Source organism: Pseudopipra pipra, chromosome 3, assembly GCF_036250125.1.
Source record: "Pseudopipra pipra isolate bDixPip1 chromosome 3, bDixPip1.hap1, whole genome shotgun sequence".
NCBI classification, from domain to species: domain Eukaryota; kingdom Metazoa; phylum Chordata; class Aves; order Passeriformes; family Pipridae; genus Pseudopipra; species Pseudopipra pipra.
The window spans coordinates 107,309,876-107,335,662 of record NC_087551.1 but is presented as its reverse complement, the minus strand read 5'-3'; the positions used below and the strand labels follow the sequence as shown (position 1 = coordinate 107,335,662).

The following is a 25,787-nucleotide window of genomic DNA, read 5'->3' as shown; positions in this document are numbered from 1 at the left end:
CAAAGACGGGACAGAAAGCTGGGGTTTTCAGCCTGGAAAAGAAACCTTAGAGCACTTTCCAGTACCTAAAGGGGGGCTGTAAGAAAAAGAGGACAAACTTTAGCAGGGCCTGTTGTGATAGGACAAGGGGCGATGATTTTAAACTGAAAGAGGATCAATTCAGACTAGACACAGGGAAGAAGTTTTTTACAATGAGGGTGATGAGACACTGGCACAGGTTGCCCAGAGAAGTTGAGGATACCCCATCCCTGGAAACAGTCAGGGTCAGGTTGCATGGGGCTTTGAGCAACGTGATAGAGGTGAAGATGTCCCTGGTCATTGCTTTTGGTTAAATAGTTAGAAAGCTAACACAGAAAGGAGCTAACAGCTTGGGAAAAACAGCAACTGGGCTGGTTAGGGGTGGACTCCATGGACAACTACATGTTTTGATCCATAATAAGAAATTTCTTAAGGCAGCCAGGCTTCCCTCAGCAGATCTCTGTTTTCAGAATTAAGTCTGTTCCATGTTCCCCAGTTTCACAGATGAGGAAACTGAGTCACAGGGCATTTAATTGTCTTCATTATAACTGCAGACTTGGAAGCAACCAAGAACTACCAATTTGCTATCCCTCATGGTATATCTTGGGACTTGAAGTATCACTTATTATCTGTTGGTTGCTCCACCAGTAACTTTGCAAATTAATTATTTGCTATGCTTTGATTTCTAGCTGATTTTTTACTATGGAACTGGAGACAGCTGGTGTCCACAGCACTACTACGATGAGATCAAAATGGATTTTCCAGATGGGGACATTCGGCTTTGTGAGAAGGGGCTCCGCCATGCCTTTGTGCTGGATGCCAGCAAGGAGATGGCTGCCATGATCACAGACTGGCTACAGGATGATCTGACCAAATTATAAGCATGGATTCAGTGATTAACAAGAAAACGATGTAATTATTTTGTGAACGTGTAATTTTTTTTGTGAGAGAGTCTGTCCTATTTTTTTTCAGTTTATTATAGATTATGGCTTGTTTTCTATTGAGATATTTTAGAGAAAGTTAAAGAGAAACTGGCTGGTCCAAAGTATAGTTTTATTGATTCGGTGCGGGTGTAGTTTTGTCCTGTGTCTTCAGGACTCTGCAGGACTTGGCAAAAGGTGGAATTTTTATTGTCTGCTAGGGCTCTAGACAACACTGGTACAATTGTACCTGAGTTACTACCACCTCATTCACCTGCTGGAGAACTGTCAGGGATGTGGAGGATTCTGACAATGGATCCTGGTATGCTGTGAAAGACCTGGCCCTCTCTATGTGTCTCATCCATCCGTGTAAACCAAGTAAGTGCATGACAGGCAGAACAGCCCAAGGTCCCTGGGCAACCCTGACATTGTCTCCTCAGGGTCAGATGGTGTTGGTGGTCAGTCCAAGGTCATGCTGAGTTCAGGATGAGTACAAAGGAGATGTGTAGAGGAGATGTGCAGTTTCTCCTATTTTCACAAGGGGTTTAGGTGCCTCCAGGACTCCACAGGGTATTAAAAATGCCATAAGGTAACTGTGGCTGCTCAGCCAGTGAATACACGAGGAGCTCTTGTCTGGAACATGGCCAAATGTTTCATTTTTCAATTGACTGTAGAGACTGGAAAGGACACTGATCAAAAGTGCCAGTATTAAAAGGTTAAAATGGATTGCAGAATCCATGTATAACAACTTCTAGGTGGCCTAGCTCTCCTAATGAAGTCCATGAGAACAGTGCTTGCTCAGCAACTTTAAAGAATTAAACCAGTTTTGCTGCATGTCTAAATTTCATTTTTTTGCTCTAAGGACTGAAGTATGAAATTTTCTGCCAAGCCACAAATTAGATAAATTCACCATCAGAAAATATCTGTTAGTGTGCCACGGCTGCACCCGTGACATGACATGAAATGTTAATGTTGAGAGCCAGACCCTTGCACATTGCTGACAAGTTCACTGTTCCTCACAGTTGTTCATCCCTCTCCTTTACAAATGGCAAAAAAATAGAAAAAAACATCGTACCAGTTGTGATAACAGAAGAAGTTACAGGCAACAGCTAGAAATTAAAACAATGCAAGTAAGGGGATCAGAGCCAAGTGTAATCAGGAAAAGCTTTCTAGCCATGAACCTGTGAAATAGTCTCCCTGCGGAGTTCACAGAGACATTTATAAATAAGCAAAACACTACAGAGTATAGTCAGGGGAGATCCTGCCCTTGCAAACAGATGAATTTAAATGATGCACTGGGTATCTACCTTACATGAGTTATTAACAGTTTTGATGTGGTACCGGTGAGAATGATTCTGGAGAATGTTCTCTGTGATGCAGAAAGATTGATTAGTCACTTACTTTTCTTACACAATTATGCACACACCTTACACTGCTCTCTAAACCCCCCCTGAACCTTTCACTGATATTTAGAGCAACCTATGATAGAGCTCAGTTTCTGGATATTTTGGACGAGTTTTCAAACCTGCAGACTGACAGTGGATTTAAGTGACCTTCTTTGTATCAGAAACTGGTTTAGCTTTTGGGACTAGCCACTGGATTTTCTGATTACACTGACACGTGATGAAATGGTACAGATAAGTGAGGCAGAAATGTTGAGACCACAGTTGCAGCAGCGTGAGGAAGAACTGGGCAGATTCAAAGTGAAGGGACTGTGCCCATGCAACTAGTTCTGTTTATTGGAGAGTCATGGACTTTCCTTCTTTCTACAGGTCCATTTTCAGTCATAATCCTTGTTCTCACTTTAGAAATCCATAGTTGTCTGTGTCTGTGTGTGTTTGAATAGCCCCCAGATGTTGGCATCATTCCTGTTGGACGGCCTTGGGGCAGATGCTCCATGCTTCTGTTGGCCAAGGTGCTCCCTGGGACAGAGCCAGGGGACACGTTCACATACGTGGAGATATATAAATGTACACACACACACATATATATACATGTGCACGTTTGTATGTCAGCAACATAGAAAACTACAGTTCACTTGGTTGTTTTGGTTTACACGTTGAGCTGGTTGAATAAAACGTGTTCTTCAAAGTGTATGGAATCAAGGAATCGAGCAAGGACTCGGTGGAAGTTCAGCTGTTGTAGTGGATCTCCTGAGACCAGACGAAATCTTGTATTAACCAAAGATGATAAGCAACTATTAAAGCCTGGGGACTGAAGCACCTACAAGAAGCAGTTGTTTACAGTGCATTATTCGTATACTTTGTATGAGGAATTAATTTAGCAATACTTGACTTGTGTATGCCTTTTATACAATTGTTAATCCATTATAATAAATCCTACTGACTGCATTAAGACCTAAACTGGGACTAGGTCTGGTCAATGATGACCAGATCTACTGCAGGAGAATGCCTTACAATTTTCTTAAATGAATTTTCTCTAATATTATCAAAACCATATTGATTCAATTGCTACCTTCCTCTTAGGAGCTGTTACTGTAAGGCTAAGATCTGAAAATTTGCTGCTCTATTCATTGCAAAAATGCATGGGTCTAGTTTCCACAGCTGTATTTCGTAAGAGAAGCAGATCCCACACAATGAGAATCCATCTTCTCTGAAGCCTGTGGTGTTCACCGTCACCCCAGGCAAAGAGTGTCAAAAGTGCTTGTGGTCCAAATGTGCCAACTTACCATGAAAACACAGTGTGGTCTTGCCTATTTTAGACTACTTAAGAGTTCTTGAGAAACCTATCACAAATATATTGACTGTATGCTGTAGCACCTAATCTCTGTCTTTCACATCTGTGCTTAATTCTCACCACACAAGTAACCCTTGCTAGTTCAATGACTTTGACTCATGTGCAAGTGTTTTGCTAGATCGATACCTTTTATTAAAAGTACACAACTCCAATAACAAAAATAAAGACATTTATGGTAAAATGTAACTTGATTCTTTGTTTTGATAACTTGTTTAGTCCTAGTTCACCTTCTCTATTACTTCATGCATACAAAATTTACAAAAATACTTTCCAAACCCCAGATTTCACATGCGATGCTGACATCTGCCAAGTGCACAGAAAATCCGTGGGTGGTAGGCACCTGACTCGCTTAAGCATTTTTATCCAGAGCCCCTCCAAAATAATCAACCAGTGTTTCCCCTTGCTTCCTCCAGCTCTGTGTTTGCTGCTTTGAATGAGCTATAGAGTGCATGGATCAGTGAGGTTTGTCCCTTCAGGAAGCTGGATGAGTGCTTGCCCAGTGTTTATGGTGAAGAATTTGGAGTTGGACTCCAAGCTAAACACCAGATTCTTGACTCATGGAGACAGATTGCATACATGAGCCACAGCAGATAATCTCTTCTCTGCAGTTGAGGTCATTTATGTATTTATTTTACAGAAAATGGGTTTATATGTACATCCACTCCCCATCCCTTTCTTTGGTCTAGCTAATTGCCAGCAAAGACTTTAAACAAGATGTTCAGTGTTATCATTAATAAAGTCACTCAAACTATTACTGAGTTTGGATAAACTTACTAGACCCAAGAGACTTGTTTTACTCTGTGTCACAGGTCATGCTCAGACTCCCAACTACAATAAGTTTCTAAGGCTCTTCACTTACAGGCAAATGTTCTCTCTCCTGGCACATTTACAAAATAAGAATCCAGAGAGCGTTTGTGAGTGACCAGGAATATTAAAACAGCATATATTTCTGGAACAGCTGATGGGGGTTGAGTACAAGCAGCAGATACAGCAGTAACAGCACAAGGCAGCTGCCAGGAGCAAGCACAGCTCTCAGTAGCGTCATGCAGAACTTATGGAACAGGCTCACGTGTGCTCAGATGGACCAGCAGGGAGAGGTTTGATTAAAAACTGTTTCAGAGTGCTTAAGCTGACAGTCAGTGGCCTAGGTCTTGCCTGTTGCAGGAACGTGCTTGCAGGAAAATAGCTGTGTTGTGGAAAGTAGTTTGCAGCAGCTGATAAAACACAGGATTTTGTTTAAAACATCTGACTGACTGTACCTGACTGCAGGGTTTGCCAGTCAGACACTTGAAGGAGATCTTTTGCCATCCTATTTAATGCAATTCACACTGAAAGAGGCAGTGGGGGGTGCCCCCAGACCTCTCAGTTTGTGAACATCTTCAACAAACTCATCTCAAAGCCCCCAAGCTCTGAAATACACTGTGCTTCATGCATTGGGACAAATCCATGAAGGTGAGGTGGCTTGGAATTGGAAAAAATTAGGCTTTCCCAGTGTCAGGACTCAGCTACTCCTTTTCCCTAACAGGCACCCTTGATAAGGATCCAGCTATTCCAATCTAACTCGCAGGATACAGGAATACCATTTACAGAATATAAATGCTTTGAATTGCTAACATCATCTGCTCTCATCATGCAGGGGGTACTGCAACTCATCTGTGTTTATTAGGAAATAACAGTATTCTCACCCACAAATAAACCCACAGGATGTTAATCATCCAGAGTGACCCAGCCCCAGTACTGCCTCAATAAAGTCAACAGGATTGCACATAGGCTTAGGGAGACCCAAGTGATTGATTGACTGAGACTCAGGCAACAGAGGGGCCATGACATGAACAAATTGCTTCAGTACAAAAATACTACGTGCAAGACATGAGTTTCCTTTTATCCTCGTATCCTTACTAGTTTGCACCAAAATAGGACAGTCCAGTGCAGATGGATTCCTATGGATTTGTTTTCATAGCAATGAAAACATGCCTGCCTAGTATCGGTTATTGAAAACAAGATGAAGTTCTCCTATTAGAATACTTTGGGACTGCACTTGAGCCTCACACCAGCACATGTCCCAGTGATCTCCCCAAGCACCTCTGGATTGGGCTGTGTTATGGAGAACAGTGTGGGATGGTACATGAGAGGCCTCAGTTAAGCCTGGTCCAAAACCTACTGAGGTTATTACAGACATTAAAACCAATTTCACTGGGCTTTGGATTAGTTGCTAAGAGGAAAACTGGTGCTCCAAGCAAAATTGAGCTTGGCAGTTCATAAAGCAGTGCTCCCAAACTGGATGTCTAAATTTCCTGTCTGGTCTAACTTAGATATCCAAATGTAGGGGGTACCAGATCTCTGTCTTGAGGTCCTGGAAGGCACCAACTTGTTTTTTTACTACCTGAGGGACTTAGGCATTTGCTTTAGGGTTAAAGTCACCAGGTGTCCAAGTCAGGCCATGTCCTGTTTTAACAATTGTCTGCATTTTCTTCCATTGTACCCTTTTGTGACCTTGAACATCTCCCTTGTCTTTGCTGTGCCTTTGATTTCTCTTCAGATATAAACTGACTAGTTTATGTTGTCAATTACATGAGTAGTCTGAAGTGCTGTGGACTAAAAACCTGTCTCCACTGAACGCAAACCCACCACTCCCACTGGTTTCAGTGAAGACATGGTGGGAAGTCTGTGAATAACCATTTGCTCTCATCCCTCAGTGTTCTGTTGAAAATAACTTGTTAAGATAACACATTCCTGTAAAACTGCTCATAGAGTGGACAGGGGCACATGGAGGCAAATGCCATCCTGCTTCCCTCTGCGTGCCTACTGGAGAACTTGTACTGAAAGATCCCCTCAGCCAGTGGGACCATAAATGGGCATGTGAGGATGCAGAAAACTGCCTAAAAATTGACTCATGCATGGTCTGTCATTCCACATGCCACTGGGAATAGAAATGACCATGCCTCACCCCAACTGAGCCATATATTTGTGGGTGTGCTTAAGAGGAAGGGACAGCCTAGAAAATATCAGTCTTGTAAGAATTAAGTCCTTCAGGCAAATGTCTCTTTTCAGTTCTCCATGTGTTTCCCTTGGGTCTTGAAAGCTGAGGTTGGCTCTGCTATGTCTAAAACACATAACCTGATGCCTTGAAGACTTCTTCCATTCTTCCAAATGTGCCTTGCTCCACACCTGCATCTTCTCAGTATCGTGTGCATAGGGATGTAGCAGAGGCAGTCACAACCCTATTTATTACCTTCACTCATTGTCTCCAAGGCATTTTGGTATGTCCACTGCAGGAGAATGTACTAAAGCAACTCTCCCTCAAACTTCTGGGTTTGCCACTGTAATGTCCCAGTGAAAGCAGGTGAGAAAAAGACCATGTCACTATGTGACAGCCCATTTCTCAACGTGCATGACACACTTATCTAATGTGATGGATTAAACTCATCTTGCAGATTCCCTGCTTTTTTGATAAAAGCAGAGAACTTCTGAAGTTCAACTACTATAAATGCAAAAGGATTTCATGTCACAGGGTGCTTTACAAAGCTATTAAAAAAATACTTTGAAACCAGGAATAATGGACTAATAAAAACCAATATTCAACGAAAAGCAAACTTTGATAAAGCATTTTCTGCCATGGTAATTAGCAGCCTAATCTCTCAGGTACATCAAGTGATGTATCGTGTACCAGTGATACCTAACAGGAAACTACCAGACCCACGGCAGTCAAGGCAATTGAACTGAATTCATGAACACAAGGAAGAAAGGGATGCACATTTTGATGATAAATACATCACAAACACTCACTGTGCTGTGAGTTTATTTATTGGAAAATAACTGTGGCTGCATAGGAAGACAGTTTAAAATGAATGGGTATTTCATTTTTGGTTTTAACACCTTAGATAGACCAGGGAGTAAAGATGACTTATGAAGGCTGTTCTGGTATCTGGTTTCAGGACACAGGCACAAGTCTCCAAAAGAAAAAAAAAACCTTGCAGAGGTCTATTTATCAATAAAATATTTAATAAACTTATCTGTACAAAATATTAAAAAGGTTATTGAAGAGTATACAAGAATACTTATTTAACAAATATATACTGCTATATAATATATTCAAGAAAATATAGATTGCTGTTTACAGTTCATTTACAATCCCATATGTACAATCTATTTAAACTTTAGATACATACAAACAATGCATTTACACCATCACGTACAGAGCTATCTTCTTTAGAGATATTTCACACACTCAGACCTGAAAAAGCTGAACAAATAAATGGATAGTTCAGAGGCACACACAGGGATATGAGTATTGCTTCAAAATTCATAACTACTAGAGATACAGCTATTGGAAACTCGAGTCCTTTTTCATTTTTTGATATTTTCCTTTCTAATCAAAGAAAAGAACATATAAATAAAACCATGACTGACCAGCAGAGAGGCTCGTTTTGTCAAAGGAACTCCAGATAGTGTTGACTTGGCTTGAGAAACAGAGCACATGGTGATGGGATATGGAGGGACTGAGCAAACTGGATCAACATTGCTCCTGCTGCATCCAAAACAGGGAGGACCAGGAGCAGAGCAGGTCTGTCCTGCACAGACATATGCCCAGTTCTTGTGAGCAGCATCTCCACCAGCTTTCCCAGTGGAGAGCCACAGTGCAAGACGGAGCTGGTGACTCCAGTTGGGCACAGCCCCCAACTGCTCCTCAGGCTGTCAGAGCTTGATCTGCAAAGGCACTGCACAAACATGGCTTCGTCTGAAGCACGTGCGAGCACTGGATGTTCAACACCTCAGGAACTCAGACTCTTCTTTAAAAGGTTCATTACTCACAGAGCGTGGGATGAATGCAACCAGAATGATCCCTCCCCTCCTTGAGCAAGGAGGGGATGAGCTGCCCCTACAAAGTGGCTCTTCCCCAGCTGATGACCACCTACACACCCACTTAACTCCAGCACCTCTTCAAGGACTACAGCCCAGTCCCTCCATGTCTGACCATCCCTTTTCCTGGCCTGTGGATGCTGCTTCATACTCTGCTACTAATGGCTGAGCTTCTGTGAGCCCCTTGGTACTCAGCAGTTCCCAGCACACAGCTGGCACACAGCTCCCTAGGATGACCAGCTTGGGACCAAAGCAGCCCCAACATTTGCCTCTTGTTTTTTCCCTACTGCTCCCCTCCTCTCTCTCCACCAAGGCATGATGGAGGAGATTCATGAAACACCACAGGGAACATTACGATCTCCCCAAAACCTGGGACCAACTGGATGCCACAGTTCCCAGGGAGGCCAGGCTTGGTCCAGTCTCTGCATCTCATTCCTGATGATGGAGACCAGGGTGGCACCAGCATAGGTTGACACTGTGGCAAAGAGCAAGGGAGGGGAGACCCAAACTCTCCCATGTACCATCAGCAAAGTACATGAGTGTGGGACCCATCATGAGCAAGTCCCCTCCTCCCACCGTTTTCAACCCTGCCAGACCCATCTTCTCACTGTCCCCTACTCGAGGGCACAGACTGACCCCCATCCTCCTGCTGCTGAGGCTCAGTCTTCCCTTCCCCCCCATCCCACCCTCACCAAACACCACAGCAAGTCTGCACTCCCCATCCTGAAAACCCAAAGCATGAACACCAGTACCAAAGCAGAAAAACGAGCTTACAAAATGTATGAATGCACTATTAAGTGGTGATGACAGAAAAACGAAGAGTAAAACTTGCTGAAAAAGCACTGAAAATGGGCAGGTTTTGTTTTCAGCCATTTCTGGGAATGAATCAAGTTTTGGTTTAAGATGTTTCAATACCAGCTCCATGAAAATGCTCTGCTGCCCAAGTTTCCTACCCTAGCCCATTCAGCCAGAGTTAAACAATGCATCTGCCAGCCTGCCCATGTGCTCCTTTCCATCACCACTGACATCAGGCTCCTCTCCAACATGGAAAATTCAGGGGCCGTTTGGGTACTGCTGCCAGGAAAAGGAAAAAGCAGCCACCTGGGCTACTTGTGTCTTGAGGTGCAAGGATGTAAAATATCCTTTCAGATGTAGAGTGGGCTCTGGCTCCTTGGTCAGTGGGTTACACCAGCAGGAGTTCCAAATTTTGGTCATTTTTCAAAGGCCCAGAACACTGACTGATAGGGTAAAAGTGATTTTCAGAGACATCTTTGCACCTCTGTGTATCTCACAACACTCTGTACTAGGAATAAGGAGCTTCAAAAAGCTGAATGCAGCTGGTTTTACCTTGGAAGACATAAACCAGTTTATGACAAAATTGAAAGGTGTCACACACACCAGCCTGGTGGAACACCTTGCTCTCTTACCAGTCATTAATTCAAAGATAAAACTCTCCCACCACCACACAAGGTCACAAGCTCCTGACCATCACCAACAACCCGTCCATGAACAGTTAGCCCCCAACTTGTTATGTTTTCAGGGAGGATGCACTCCCACAGTGAGCATACTGCTATACTCTGCTCCTGCCACTCAGCATCTCCATTCAGGCCCCACATAGCCATAAAGGGATCCCTGATGCCAGAGGAGCTGCTCTCATTCCAGTGAGACACACATAGTCTCTCCATCTGCTGGTCATGGTGACTTAAAAGAAGAACCACACTGCTCTCAAAGACCAGTGCTTGGTTTTGCCCACACAGGTTTTCCCACCCACTCACCTCCCAGAGTGTGATGTGAAGAGAGAAAAATTCACACCATAACTGCAGTTGCACACAGGACAGGGGACACAGCAAGCAACGTGGTGGGACCATCCAGCCAAGGTTCATGTGACAGCCTTTCAGTCTGACCATCTTTCAAACCCATTGGTACCACCCCATTTCAGGTGACAACCTCTGAAATACTCAGACTCTCATTGCCATTGCCCCACTTAGGTTTTTTTCTCCCTGGCACATGGCCCTGCTGTTCCAGCACAGACAAAAGAGAAGGCACTTGGATTTCAGAGCTCGCTACATGCTTGGCAGGAAACCTTGACATTTCCCACCAGGTTTGTTCCAATAAGAGTATGAGCTGGATTGGTATTTATGACGTATCTGTCACATTAACATAGGTCATGGGGGTTTTGATGTAACTGCAAATGCTGCTATCAAGACAAGCACAAAAAAATGAAGCTCATGGCAAAACTCCTGTTAAGTCTGGAGAGCAAAGCTGTGGCATCCCATCAGCACTCCAAGGTGCTCTGCTCCATTTGCCCTGCTGTGGCCCCCTAGGACCCACATCCCCCAGGGGTCCTAAGTGATGCCCCAGCCTCTCTGTCTCTCCCTGGAGAGGCAGTGCTGCCAACAGCAGAGCATGTGCCTGCTGTTACGTGGGGGCCAGCACAGGTGACTGTCCCTAAATACCACTTTTGGGTTTGTGGCATAAGGCTTAAAACTGTAAAAGGAGCTGCTTGTTTTGCAACAGGAGTGTGACCAATAAATCAATGCAGCATCGCCCAGTGACAGCTGTGTAACCACAACCTGAGTTAAAACCCACACGGTGCAAAAACACCCAGGAGTCACTGGCACTCGAACTTGAGCAGAGGGCTCAAGGCTTGGGCTTCACTTTTAATATCTTTGCAGTCTTTTCCTTATGAGTATGCCAAGCATCAGCCAACAGGCGAAGAAAACGTGGCTCTGTCTACCAGTGCTGACCAGATTCAACACAAATATGCCAGGGAGAAGATGCTACAAGCCTGAATCAAGCCCTTTTCCATATGAACACCCTTCCTTCTTCCAGAGGATAGTAATTTCCCTTCTATCATTGGATTTGAAATATGTTAAAAAAAATGGGGTGTGTGGTTAGACAAAAGCCCTGTTTTAAGAGAATTAAAAATTAATTATTCCTTAGAAGAAAAAAGGATGAAATCTGTGATTTTGGGGAATTATTTCTAGGCCAGAAGCACCCCTGGTCACTAGGCAGTTAAACTAGGCATAAAGCCATTTTGCTTTTGACTATTCCTGCAATGGAGCTCCACTGGACAGGGAGCTTCAGGACATAGCGCAGGCAATGGCTTAAGCACAGGCTTTAGTTTTACAGAGCTCAAGGCACACACACCAGTTCTGTCCCAACCAGGTGTGCTTCCCTGAATCACAGCCCCAGCACTTCCAAGTTAAATGGGATTGGTCCATGTTTCCCTGCTCCTCGCATGTCTGAGGGGAAGGAGCCAGTTAAGCATAGATACATAGTCTTTTTCAAATGCTTAATATTTCTAGTTTCACTGTAATTATATCCTGCAGATAAAAATGGTGCTCAAGGTCAAACAAATCCTCCAGGAGAATATACACTGCATGGAAACTGGTTTTTTTTAACTGGAAAGGTTGTATAAATACTGCAGAATAAGAACCTATAATTATCCATTAAAATCACTCTGAGCCTACTGAATTCATATTTGTCCACGTTCAACCTCTAGTCTCATAAAGTTTACATGTGGCCAAAATCAGCTCAGGCAAGAGGCAACTGATCAGAAATACATTTTTCCTGGACCGTTTCTATGGCCTTAGAGGGTGATGCTCAGCTGAGGACCAGCTTCAGAGATGAGGGCTGGGCTGGGTTGCCACCATCCTGCAGCCAGTGCCCCACTTACCTGCCTCCACAGGCAGGATTTACTGCTTCATGCCCTTTGTTGACATGTCCCTGTGTTGCTCCCCAACATGGCAGGGCTGCAACAACTCAGCTCAGGGAATCTCCCTGTCTGGAAAAGGCTTTCACACCCACCACTTCCATTGAGAGTCATAGAATCATTAAGGCTGGAAAAGACCATCAAGTCCTACTGTCAGCCCAGCACCACCACCATGTTCACCATGAAACTGTCTCCTCAAGTGCCTTATCCACACATTTTTCGAACACTTCAAGGGATGGCAACTCTGCTACCTCCCTGGGCAGTCTGTTCCAATGCTTTACAATCCTTTCCATGAAATTTTTTTCCTAATATCTAATCTAAACCTCTAAACATTTGCAATGGCTCTGATGGTTGTTGCCCAAGCCTCATTCCAGTGTTTGGGTGCAATCTCCAAATCTACCTGGGGATAGAGAGGCAGCCCTTACAGCTGGCATGCAGGGATCCCTAAAGGGAGAAGTAGTGCTTTTGCTCTGGAAACACTCCTCTAGGAGCAATAAGCAATGCAACAGCTGAGCACTGCAGCTGATACACTTCCCCGGGGGAGCAACACAGTTACTCACCAAGAGCCCCAGCCCCGCTCCCCTCCAGCCTTGCCCCACCCATACACATCACCTTGGAGCAGCCCCTGGCTGCCTTCCATCTCGTGAGGCAAACAGAAAGAGGGTCTGACTCCATCCTTTTCCCTCCTGTTGTCCTCCAGAGGTTGTCTGCCCAGGAAAGGAACAGGTGCTCCTTTAAAAGAGCAGCTGGCACAGCAGTGTCACCAGGGGTGCGAGCACAAAGGGCCCCACTGCTGCTGGGCTCACCTCAGGGGGCTGAAGTTTGCTGTCCCATCAAACATGCCCGTTCTGGAAGAGGTACCTGCAGCCAGGAGAGCCAGGACTGATTCCCACATGGGCAAAACCATGGATGGCATCACTGCCAGCAGCAGCCTCTGCGCTCTCACCAAATCCTTTCATTTACTGTAGCGATCCACGCTACAAAACTGCAGCAACTGAGCCACTGCTTTTCCCCCCAGGACCAGCAAAGCCACGGTGGGGTTCAGGACAGAGCCTCAGCAGAGCACAGCACACAGCACTGGGGTCGAGGTGAAGCACTGCAAGATCCAACCCATCGCCCTGCTCCCCGTCAGCCACCTCCAGGCCTGAGGTGCGTGACATCTGTTCCCTGCAGCTGTGGCTGAACAAAAGCCACAAGAACTGAGGGTCACTGGTATTAACACCCCCTTGGAATCGGTCCCACAGGAGCAGGTCTCAGGCCAACCTTTTGGCTGAGGCTCACAAGAGCCACCAGCCAGCAGGGGCTGCCAGGAGCTATATATATCTTGCCTGGATTTGAACTGCCCACAAACCTCCACCACAAATATTTGGAGGAAGGGGAGGGGGTAAAAGAAACAAAAACATTAAAAAATATTGTCTCAGCAGTGAGAAAAGCTATCAAACAACCCATGACAACTGAAAAATTAGGCACTTCAAAAGCTTGGTTACTTTATAAATGGTGCGGTGTTTCCAGAGCAAGCAACTCAGGCACTGCTGTGCCACTCTCCTTCCCAAACCATCTGTGCTAAAGCCAAAGGGCAGAGGAAAGACACCAGCCCTCCTTACGACCCCTCCTCACCCACTAGTTGCACCTCAGCCTCCCCAGACACCAGCAAGGAGAATACCCACCTGCATGGACCTGATTCTTCCTCTCCCCTACCAACCTCCATCTCTGAGCATCCCCCTGGGGACAGTTACATCATTAATATATATTTACATCTATGCTGAGGTAGGGAGATGGGTTTTCCTCTTGGTTACATGGATGTAAAGTCAGAGGAGCTCCACGGGAGTCAAGGGGGTTACACGAGATTCATGGGTACCACATTTGCTCTCCTGAGTTGCCACCAGCCACAGCCTGAGGATGCACAGCAAGCCTCTATGGATGAGGACAGAGGGAAGCTGAGGGGTGTTAGTCCAGTGGATCTATCACCATTATCAGTGTGCACAATTTACTCCCTGCTGATGCACTATTTTCTTGTGGGGAAGCGGCTGTTGGACCTCACCAAGGCTTTTCTGATCCTTGAAATCATTTGGATCTCAGTAGAGTTCTTTGAGGTGACCCCCTATCTGCCCCAGCCAGGCTCAGCCTTCCCAGAAGAACACCCCTACCATGGAGAACAACTCATTTTATATAGGGAAAACGCCACGTTTTCCAGCAGGGATTTATCTCCTCCAAAAGCAAACTACTGTCACTAATAAGCACTGATGTTTACACACCAACACTCTGACCATCAGTAAAAAAACAAACCATCAAAACACAAAGTCTGTGCAAATACATCTGTGGACTATGCCAACTCAGCCACGAAGCTGGAGTGTGGTTCTAAAAGCCACTGAGGTGCAGCAGAAACACTTCCCAGCATCCAAAACACACCCTGTCATGGATACGAGGTTTCTCTGATTTAAAGGCATAATTTATACTCAGCTCCTGAGTTACTAAAATCCTGCAGCCCTTTCAGCACAGGTCAAAGCACCCCATTTTATGTAGCAGTCCCCAAGGGTGACATTCAGCCCACAGCATGGGAAAGGTCTGTTCCTGGCGGATCCGGGCTCCCTTAATGGAGCAGGGAGAGGCCGGCGCACCAGGGAGGGATGGAGCTCACTGGGAAATCGATGCCAAAGGAAGACAGGGTGGAGCTTAGTGCTTTTATGGAGATTATTCGGAAAAAGAAGAACCCGAGCAAAATGGCTCTTCCCTGGGGAACTCAGGACCTTTGTTTCTCTCCAGACACACTGAGGACATCTGTGTGACTTGTGGGCCTGATGCCGGGTTCCCAGTATGCCTTGGAAATGGGGTTTTGTGCAGGAAAGGGAGGGGGACCCACCAGCCAATACCCCCTGCAGGACATCAACAACAGGGCCAGCACTTAGGACTACATGGAGCCAGGGTATCCCCAGCTAACACCTCCCAGGACCATTCCCATCTTTCTGACAGCACGAGCTCTCGAGCTCTACTTCAGACCTGACTATTGCTTTAGCCTCCAGTTACAAGGACCTTCTTTCCTGTCTCCACCAGCAGACTCACAAATCTCTCCCCACTACAAGCAGGCCTGGACCAAATGATTTCAACCCCCAGCAGCCACAGGTTCTCCACCCTCTGCCTTCCCCCAGGGATCCCTCGTTTTTCCACCAGAAAACCTGGGGTGGTGATTTGAAGGCAGACAAAAAAACTCCTTTAACTCAAATAAATGAGCATTCCCATCTCACCTCCATCCCACTGCCCCAGCCAGAAGGTGATGCTGACAAGATTCCTCTCCCACAGCCACCACTCTGTCTGCCCCCCAACCCCAGGTCATCATTCCCACCAAGACAATTTTGGCCAGACATTTTCCAAAACCTTTGGGAAAAAAAGTGTCAGCTCCACCTGGGAAAACCAAGCCTAGCAGGCAGAGCTCAGAGGCAGAACAGGCATTTCCTGGGGGCTCTGCCAGTCTGTGTACCCCCCCCTTCCTGCGGGAAGCAGGCAAGGCACAGAGATGGCATCAGCCTCACAGCCTCAGGGGGGCTCATGGCCAGGGTGGCCCAGGGAAGGCAAGGGACACCTGCTCTGAGCTTGGCTTTTGGAAAGGCACACACCAAAATGTGTATGTGTATATATATATATATTTTATATATATATCTATATTTATATATATAAAATGGGGCAAGGCTGCTGGGCAGGGCAGGGAGGGGTGGGGAGGAGGAGAGCTGCAGAAATTGCTACCTGCAGCCACATGTCTCCACGACCATGTCCTCATACTGTTTGTAAACCACATTGTTCCCAGAGTCTATGTAGAGGATGCTGATGGGGCTGAGCTTGGAGGGCACACAGCAGCTCGGGGGGGTGGACTCCGGGTCCATGGAGTTCATCAGGGTCTGAATAATGGCATGGTTGGTGGGCTCCAGGTGGGAGCGCAGGGGGAAGTCGCAGACCCCCTCACAGTGATACGCCTCGTAATCCAGGGGGGCGATTATCCAGTCATCCCAGCCCAGCTCCTTGAAGTTCACGTGCAGAGGCTTCCTGCTGCAGCGGGTCTTCGCCTTCTTCCCATGGCCTCTGCCCCCAGACCGGGCAGCAATCGTGGTCCTTCTCTTCCTCCGCTTGGGATACACCTCCTGGCCAGGATCAGGGGGCTCCAGGAATGGGGGGCTGCCCAGGGCCTTGATCTTATCCCGGATCTCTTTGAAGAGATTCTCCTTCCTCTGGGTGCGGGAGAAGGCCACGAGCAGGGCTCGCTCGTGGGGCTGGGGCTGGGGCTTGTTGAACCCCAGTTGTCGGGGGGGCAGGAGCTGCCCCGACTGATCCGAGACGATCCTCAGCAGGAAGCACAGCAGCTTGCCCGAGAGAGATCTCTCCCTCCGATCTCGCAAGGCTCCCCAGACATCAAAAACCTCCCATCTGGAGGAGCCTGCGTCCAAAATGTCTGCAGCCCTGGAGTCCAGCAGCCGGGGCTCCTGACCATCCTGGTTTGGGCAGGTGGAAAGGAGGAGGTGGTGGAAGGTGCCCTCGGGGGACAGGGCCAAGCTCCGGTTTTCAGGGAGGGCACGCAGGATCCGCAGCTCTGCGCCCGTCACCTCCTCTGCCTCAGGCAGGCTGGAGATGTCGAAGAGGTATCGCTGCTCGGAGGCGGATAGGGAGGCATCTGGAAGAGATAACACAGAAGGGAAAAAAAAAAGGAAAAAAAAATTAAAATCCCAGCAAGCTGAAGCCAAGCTCTCATTATGGAGGTGCAAGAGACACAGAACTAACAGGAAAGATCCTGCCGTGCAGCAAGGCTCGCCGAGCATCCCAGCAGGACACAGCCTGTGTGTCCTGCATCCAGGAGTGTCACTCTGGCTGGAGGCACCAAAAACTAACAAGGAGAAAGTACAGAGCGAGACAGGCATCAATTGAATCAAGTGGCTTCTCATCAGCACTCTTCCCCATGTCCCAAGGAGGCTTCTCTGCCTCCTCATAGGTGTTCCACTGACCCCAGTTGCATCATTATTCTGTTTTGGCATGGAAGCTCCATCTGAACCTGTGCCGCAGTCCCATCCCCAGTCAGGAGGTGGTCACCGATTTCTTCTGCCCTAAGTGTCACACACACACACATAGCCTCATCCATTCCAAGTAAAAAGCTGTGAAAAATTCCATTTTCCCCTCGCAGACACACGTCTGATAGAGGCACCACTAGAGGCTGAAAGCGAGCCCAGCTTCACTTTGTCACTATTTTTGGTGGATCCAAAGACCAAACACAGACTTGTGCAGTTTCTAGCACTGATTAAATATACTCAATGTGAATTAAAAAAAAAAAAAAAAAAAAAAACAAAACACCAAAGGAGGTGACACTGGGGAGAAGACATGACTGACTTCTGCGAGGGTTGTTTTTTATTTTCTCCCTCGTTAACGAGAGACCTGACCTGAGCATGCTGCAAACATCGCTGCTGTGCCCGAGCCTCTTGACCCGCTGCCGGCAGAGCCCTGCCCGACATCCCCACACCGCAGCCCCCGCCCCGCGCCAGCAGCGCCGCTGGGTGCAGTCTGCACCCCCCGCCAGGGGGGAAACAATCTTCTCCCTGTCATCTGCTGCTGCTGCTACTATTATTGTTATTATTATCCTTATTATTATTATTCATTATAGTCATTATTATAATTATTATTTTAAAAGCAGATCTAGCGTTCCTATGAGGAGCAGATAAGAGCAGATAAGGAGATCCCTTTGAAGAGTTCATCTGGTTTCGTTTTGCTCTGAAACTTCCCAGGACCTATGTGCAGTTTTCCCCCGGCTCTCCCAAGCCGGGCACTGCCCACCCTCCCACGGGATCATCTTCCCCGCGTCCCACCTCGCTCCCCTGACCTTGCCCCATCAGCTTTTAGCACCCCTTCCCCCCAAAGGCTGCCGGCAGGATACAGCCCGTTCTGGGTGTGAGGATGGGGCTTGGGGAGCTCCACACCACCAGCCGCCGCTCTCCCACCCCGGGGCAGCCGGTGATAGGCACCGCAGGGAGGCTGGAGGCTGCTTTTCAGTTTGTCTTTTAATTTTATTCGATCGGAAATTTATTATTTTTTTTTCCCCAGCCGAGCGAACTTCGGCGGCAGTGCGCGATGTACGCGTTAAAAACGTATCGTTAAATGCGTTTATGTGTTGTCATCATTAGATCCGCGGATATGAAGAGGGCAAAAGAGGAGGAAAAGAGAGAAGGGGAGCGCGATGCCGAGCTCAGCCGGCGGGTCGGCGGGAGCCGCTCTGGAGCGCTCCCCGGAGCACCGCGGCTGCGCTCCCTCCCCAGCCTCGCCCGGCCCGGCCCGGCCCGAGGCCCTGCGGAGTTTTTCGGGCTGCAAAGGCTCTGTCGGGTCTTCTCGCTCCCGGTCCCGGGGATGCCGCGCAGACAAGCTGCCTCAAAACTGCGCCGCAGCCGCCGGCCCCGCATCAGGTGGCGAGAGGTTCCGAGAGCCGCCGGCAGCCCTGCCTGTCCCGGCCCGGCTGGCTGCACCTCACACCCCGTCCCCAACCCCAGCCCCAGCCCCGAGCGTCATCTTTGACCGCGCAACCCCATCGCCACCCCCGACCTCACGCTCATCTCCATCGGCAATCCCTTTTTCCAGCTCCAGACACAAACCCTTTGCTGTCACTATCGTCGCCTCAGCTCACGCACAGCCCCACTCCCAGCACTGTCCTCGTCCCCATTCCCACGCTCGGTCTCGCGCACGGCTCCATTTCCGTTAAACAACCGGGATGCGCAGCCCCTATCCCGCGAAGCTCTATCCCGTGAGCTACCCCCAGCCCCTGCAACCACCCCGTGCTCAAACCAACGCACAACCTCGTTCCCCAACCAACGCACAACCCCATCCCAGGCATAGCCTCGCGTTTGGACCAACGCGCGAGGTCCCTCTCCGCGTTGCCACCACGTCCCCAAACTCACGCTCAAAGTGATGCGCAACCCCGCGTCCATCCCTGCTCCCACGCAGGAGCCCGATCCTCGCATCCACGCACAGCCCCGTCTCCGTTCCCAAACCCCATCCTCATCCTAAAGCCCGTTCCCAAGCCCAAGCATCCCCGACGGTGGGGTCCCGGGGGGACGCGCTCCCCGCACTCACCGCTGCGCGCCCGCTCCGCGAAGCCCGTGACGGTGTCGGCGCGGCCACCGGGGCCACGGCGGGCGGCCAGGCGCTGGTACAGGGCCACCATGTAGTGGTGCGGCACCACCGTGCCGTTGCGGAGAGCCCCGTCCCTCCGCGGCGGGGAGGAGAAGGGGGAGGCGGCGGCGGCGGCGGAGGAGGAGGAGGCGGAGGAAGGCGCGGCTGCCGAGGGTCGCTGGGGAGCGGCCGCCGACGGGCCGCGCACGGCGGCGGCCTCCAGCCCGCGGCGGAGGCGGCAGGCGCCCAGCAGGCAGAGGCAGAGGGCGGCGGCGGCGGCGCGGAGGCGCATGGCGGCGGCCCGGGGCTCGGCGCGGAGCTGCTGCCGCCGCCGCTCCCCGCCCGCTTTTGAACATCGTCTTCGCCGCCGCCGTCGCCGCCGCCGCCGCCGCTCCTCGTTCGCCCGCCGCCGCCGGGGCTCCCCCTGCCGGCCGCTCGCCCCTCCCCGCCCGAGCACCGCCCGCGCCCCGGGACCCGCCCCGCCTTCCCCGGCAGGTGGGACCCCCTCGGACACCTCCCTGGATCCCGCCCCTCCTCCCCCGGCAGACGGGACCCCCCCGGACACCCTCCTGGATGCCGCCCCGCCTTCCCTGGCAGGTGGGACACCCCGGATCCCTCCCGACCCCGCCCCGCCTCTACCTGCAGGTGGGAACCCCCGGACCGTCCCCTCGGACACCGCTCTGCCTCCCCCGGCAGGTGAGAGAAACCCCGTCCACGCTCCGCCTCCGCCTGCAGGTGAGACCCCACCCCGGACACTCCCTCCCCGGCCCCCTCCCCGCCTTCCCAGGCAGGTGAGACCCCCGCAGGCTCCGGCCCCGTCTAGTGGGAGGCACCTGCGCCCCCCGTGGGGGCACCCGTACCCCTCATTTGTCGGGGAGAGCTGCGTCCCACAGCCCCGTGCCGCGGCGTCACTCCAGCCTAATTAAGGGGGATGCGGATGGGAGGCGACCCTGTATTGGAGGGGGTCACCCGCCACCCCGTACTGGGGCGGGGGTCCCGGTCCCACACTGGACGTGGGGTAGACCCCGGCTCTGTTTCGGACTGAGGAACCGTCACCCCACATTTCGGGCTGACTTCTCACCCCCAGACTGGCCTGCGGGGGTGATGCTGGCTGCGGGGCCGGGCCGGGAGCGTCGAGGGAGCCGGAGCGACTGTCCCGGGCTGCCCCGCACCTCCATCGGCCCCGGCAATTCCGCCTCGGGAGCCCGACACCGGAGCAAAACAAAGCCCCGGCCGGGCTGCGGGCTGATGTTTTCCCTCGCACGGAGGGTTTCCTTGGTAAAATTCAGATGTTTCCTTGGGTCTCGATTAAAATAACAAAGTGGGGTATTTACTAGGATGTTATTTCAAGTCTCTTAAGTCCCTGGTTATGTCTGTTGCGATTTCTCCACAAATACAAAAACAAGGGCTGCGATGATTTATTTGAAGGAATGTAGGTGTTTTGCCAAAACAAACATGGCTTTTTTTTTTTCCCTTTCCCCCCCCAAACAATTGCTTCTCACGAGCATTTGTCACTGCAACCTCTCGGATTTCTTTCTGCTGTGATTTTACAGGTGCTTTGTCACAGTATCACGAGCGGGTTTCTAATGCCAACCAGCGGATTTGCTCGGTATGAACGCACACACTGTGCAGAGACACAGACACAGCTCCCATGACACCATCCCAAGAAATCCGCATCCCGAGAAATCCCTGTCTCTCGCAGTGCTGGATGGCCAGGCCCAAAGCCATTTGCACACTTTGCACACTTTGCCCAGCCTTTGCCCAGCCTTTGCCCAGCATTTGCACAGGGCTTGCACAGCCTTTACATAGAGTTTGTGTGGCTTGCACAGCATTTGCACACTCTGCACAGACCACAGGGCCTTGCACGCTGCCACTGGCACCACCCACCCAGCAGTTAGTGACCACCAGGAACCCTAACCCAGCTGGGGCAGGAGGCAGAGGAAGGGAAGGCAGAGGAAGGCTTTAGTAATTGTTATTCTTTTGTCAGTCCCTTATTAAATCCAGCCTGATGCTCTTCAGACACTAAAGGCCACCTTTAAAAGCACCTGACAAGACCTTCCAGCCCCTGAGGCCTCACTCCCCCTGGCCAGGGTGCTGAGATCCCACTTGAGTGCCCTCACAGAATGAGAGCAGGCGGTAGCAGGGCTGAATGTTGAGGGCAGTTCTTCCCAAAGATGGGAAGGCTGAAAAACACTGTCTAGCCCTGCCCCACTCAATCCCACCTCAACCAGCAGCTCCAGGGTCACAGACTGTGCTCCTGATGTTCCCACTGAAAGGTATGGCAGCGATCCCTTCCCAGTGCTGCCCAGAGAAGGGATCAAAGGGATCAGCAGAAGGATGGAAGGATGATGGGACAGGAAGGACTGTTGAATTCTAGAAAATGGGCAGACAAATCTATCCATAAACCTCTGGGCTTCTCGCAATGGTTTCTGGAGCCTGCTGCCTGGAATTGTTTTCACACAGTCAGTTTTATGTGAAACACTGAAAGATACAAAAATGGTGAATGTGGTCCATGCCCTGGGTCCCCTGAGACGTTACATCCTCCTGCATGTTGGGGTGCATGTACCTGCCAAACATGTGGAACCCCAGGCTTCACCCTGGGACTGGAAATGTCACTGCATTTTTTCTGTGTGTTTTTCAAAAATTAAAGTTACACTGATGCAACAGACAGCCAGGCTGTGCCTTCTGGTTTTTTTTTTTTATCACAGTTTTTTTTTTCCCTACAGACCAGTCCTCTTCTCAGCCCCCAGTGTGGGCAGCAGGGCCAAATCCCTGCCTGGTGCAAGTCAACAGAGCTGAGCAGTGGGTTCCTCTGCATCAGTTTGCACCACACCATCCTTGTTCCTGTGCACAGTTGTCCCCGTGACAGAGCTTTGTGCTGCTGGGTGATGAGAGCCAGATCCCTGTCCTCACCATCTGTATGGAGACCCAACACAGGCACACACATACCCACACCACCCCGAGCGACATGGACACACGTCTGCACACACCAGGCACACATGCCCACACCAAAGGCACACTCACACACACACACACACGCCACACACACATGGGTACACAGACCCAAGAGGCAAATCCTGCCCAGCCATGCCAGAGGGTAGATGTGAAATCCCACAGCTCATCCTCTCAACCCCATAGCATCTACTGAGGTGCACAGGCGCTAACTTTCCCATCTGTAATCCATTGCAACTTCACTTAAACCCTTCTGGGCTTTCTTGAATTTCCATCAGCCCAGCCCAGCCCAGCTGCAGGACCTTCCCAAGCCGCTCTAGCCCTGCTCAGCAGCTCCTGCCCCCAGTCCTTCCCTGCGCCGAGGACAGGCTCCCTCCTCTCCCACTGCAAACCTTTGCGCATAATTTCACACTGGCAAAGAGCCACCTTCTACCAGCCCCCTTCCAAAACCAAATTAGCACGCTGCTGCAGCAGCAGAAATTGGAGAGGAAGGACTGCAGTTTTATTTTACAACTCAATTAGCAAGTTTATACAGAAAAAAACACCCATATAACTGAGGGAGATTTTATGTCCGTTCGGCTTCACCAGTAAATAGACTTGTTCCTCTTGAGGGCACTCCCCACTGCTGTGGGTACAGCAATGTGCTCCTGCCCTTGGGGGCCCTTAACCAATGTGGTGATCCTGGCTCCAGACCTGCTCACTTGCTCCATCTCTCTTTGCTTTTACACTTACAAATCCTCTGGGTACCTCCATCACGGGTTGAAAAACAGTTCTGAGACTGTCCTGTCACCCTGTTCACCAAGTATTAAATCAGAAGTGTGCCAGAACCTCAGATGAAGATAAAGGGCCCCATTTGCCTCTAATTTTTCCCTAAGAACTAGTCCCAGACAACATGAAGCCAGTGGCTGTATGCCCAGGATGGATCCTGACTCCCATAACAGCTTGCACCTTGTCCCACTATGGTCTCTTTCTCCCTTCACCAATAGGTCAGGTTTTTGGAAAGAAGGGGGCAGTCAACTCACTAAGCCTGTTTTCTTATTGGAAACATTTTTTGGATGCTGATTCCTTCAGGATCAGGAAGGAATCATTTCTGCCTGGCTGATACTTAGACTAGTCCCTCTGCTCCCTCTCTTGGTCCCCAGCACTGCCCTGCTTGTCCTCCTGCATTGTCCATGGTGGTTGGGGACCTTTGTGTGTGGAGCACCGATTCATTTCCATGAGTCCTGGGCAGGGTGAACTCCCCTACCACATCTGCATCCTCTTGTGCAACTGTGGGCAAGGTCCCAGCCTGGCAGAGGGGCTGCCCTACAGATGCTCTTTGGCACAGGAAAGAACGGGGTATTCAATTTAACAGGAACCCACTAGTCACGGAAGACCACTTCTCAAAGGAGGAAACTGAGGCAGAAGGGAAATCCTCAAGGAATAATAACCACGTACCTCACATCACAGCCACATTCCCACAGCTCTGCACCTCCACCTCACGTTCCCTATCATCAGCCCTTTTTGATGGAATAAAACCAAACTGCAGTGACAAGCCCCCTCCACTCTTCAAAGCTGGAGTGGCTGTTTCTTTTAGCTAAGTCAGTGGGGCTCCATCAACTTTTCAAGTCTCGAGCAAGTTCAGAGCGATCAGAATGTTGATGCCAGTGGCTATTTGGAAGAGTGTGTTTTCATGCAGTGACCACACAAGAAGCCTCTTGAGGCTTCACTTAACAAATGTCTTCTAGTGAGATGGCTACAAGTGACAGCAAGGCCAGCTCAGCAAGTAACCAAGCAACGGCATCATTTTCTTTCCAAATCTCCCAGCAACTCCTTCCAAAACGTACTTAAACTCAAGCCAAGCTGAATTCTTTCTGGTTGTCTGCACGGGGATAGCCAGAGAAGATAAGACAAATCAAGGTACAAACTCCATGCATGAAACATCAGACAGATTCAAGGACCCCATGGGCTGCTTTGCTTCAGGCCCAGAGACCTGACATCACCACAGTCTGGATGCCTAAAGCTGTGCTTGTCTCACATCACTTTCTATTTGAACACTGTGCTCTAGCTAGAGGACAGGAGACTTATGGAAATGCTTTACTGAAAATTCAATCCTTCTGGAAACATAAAAGCTTCTTGAAACAGGCTTTCCAATCCCCTCAGGGAAAATTGTCCTATTCAGCATCTGGTTGACAGGATTGGGCATAAGCCACCTGAAAGTAGCGAGTCAAAGCACAGTTGAGCACTCAGTCGTGCTCAAAAAAAGAAAAAAAAAAAGCCCATTTGCTTTTTGAAGGGTGCAGAGTCAGCAGGTAATTTGTCTATGCACCAAGCCCAGATGCTGGACCATGGTGGCGACTCACTCAAGTGTCCTTATGGTGGTAGTCTAGGCTAGCATCTAGTTGGAAGGGGTGGGATTCACTTTACTTCATTCTGGTTTCTTCTCAGTCACCTTCCTCCCATCACTAGTTACTGCAGGGTGAGCTGTACCTCCAGAAAGCAGTTTTTACAGCATTAACACAGCTGGGACAGCTATTACAGAGGTGCAGAAAGCCCTCAGCTGCCTCCTACCCACCCCTGGCTGTCCATGTGAGAGGTCACCAGGGGAAGTGCTCTCCTACAGCCTTCCTCAAGCTCTGCTCCATGATTCTTTATTTTTACATATTTAATCCTTTGATCTCCACTCAGTCCTTTTTTCTCTCATCTGTTTTCCACATTATTGTGTTTCTCCCCAACTTCTTGTCCTCCAGCTCCCAGCCCCTTTGCAAAGGCCCCTCAGATGTGGGGGTATCAGGACCTGAAGGTGAGACCCGGCTGGAAGAGTAGAGTGGAGACCCAAGGGAGCACCAGAAAAGGAACACTGCTCACAGTAGCTCACCCACATCTTTCCAGTTCCCAATTATTCCTAGGAGAGTCCTCTGCCCTCTTCCTATCCCTCTCCAACAAGTGCTGCTCACCACTGTTGTCACTCTCATTTCTCTGCCACTTGAGACAGAATTTCTCCATATGAAGTCTTATGCTTTCTATCCCAACACAAAGTCTTACCCATAACTCCAGTTCTGTCTCACTCATAACTTTCTGCATGCAGATCTTCACCACTATGAACATGGAAGGAAGAATGGGGGGGTTTTCCCCTTTAAGTTATCTTCTCATCCTTTGGTATTGTTTGTTCCTTGTCAGGCACTCTTTTCTCTCTCATTTACTTCGGTGCTCTAATCCCATGGTTTTGTTTTCCTCTATAGACCAGACAAATGGAGATAAACTCTGAAGTTTTTAGGTCAGCCCAATAGTTCTCCACCAGTGATAGGGATCTGGCAAAGAAGGGCCTTTCCCCAAGAACTGATTTCCCTCCTTTTTGGGGATATCATCCTGATTAGGAATCAACAGGGGGATGGATCCTACCAAAGTACTGCTGGCAATGCAAGATATCTAGTTGGAGGTATCAACTTTGGTTT

At 49.3% G+C, this 25,787-nt stretch overlaps 2 protein-coding genes across 3 annotated transcripts in view; one reads left to right on the top strand and one right to left on the bottom strand.

Moving 5' to 3' along the window:
• The window catches only part of LDAH (lipid droplet associated hydrolase), a 116,819-nt gene extending 112,938 nt beyond the window's left edge, over positions 1–3,881 (top strand). For both annotated transcript variants that reach the window (XM_064650626.1, XM_064650628.1), the window contains one exon: positions 708–3,881. In XM_064650626.1, coding sequence (XP_064506696.1) covers positions 708–899 — 192 coding nt within the window. In that variant the 3' untranslated portion in view covers positions 900–3,881. The remainder of the gene's footprint in view (positions 1–707) is intronic.
• A 3,798-nt stretch (positions 3,882–7,679) lies between these two features.
• On the bottom strand, positions 7,680–19,805 carry GDF7 (growth differentiation factor 7). The gene is made up of 2 exons (XM_064650625.1): positions 19,363–19,805; positions 7,680–16,927 (listed from the first exon to the last, which is right to left on the bottom strand). Exons 1-2 carry the CDS (start codon positions 19,691–19,693, stop codon positions 16,005–16,007), a joined length of 1,254 nt encoding a protein of 417 aa, XP_064506695.1. The 5' UTR covers positions 19,694–19,805; the 3' UTR covers positions 7,680–16,004.
• Positions 19,806–25,787: the final 5,982 nt, after the last annotated feature.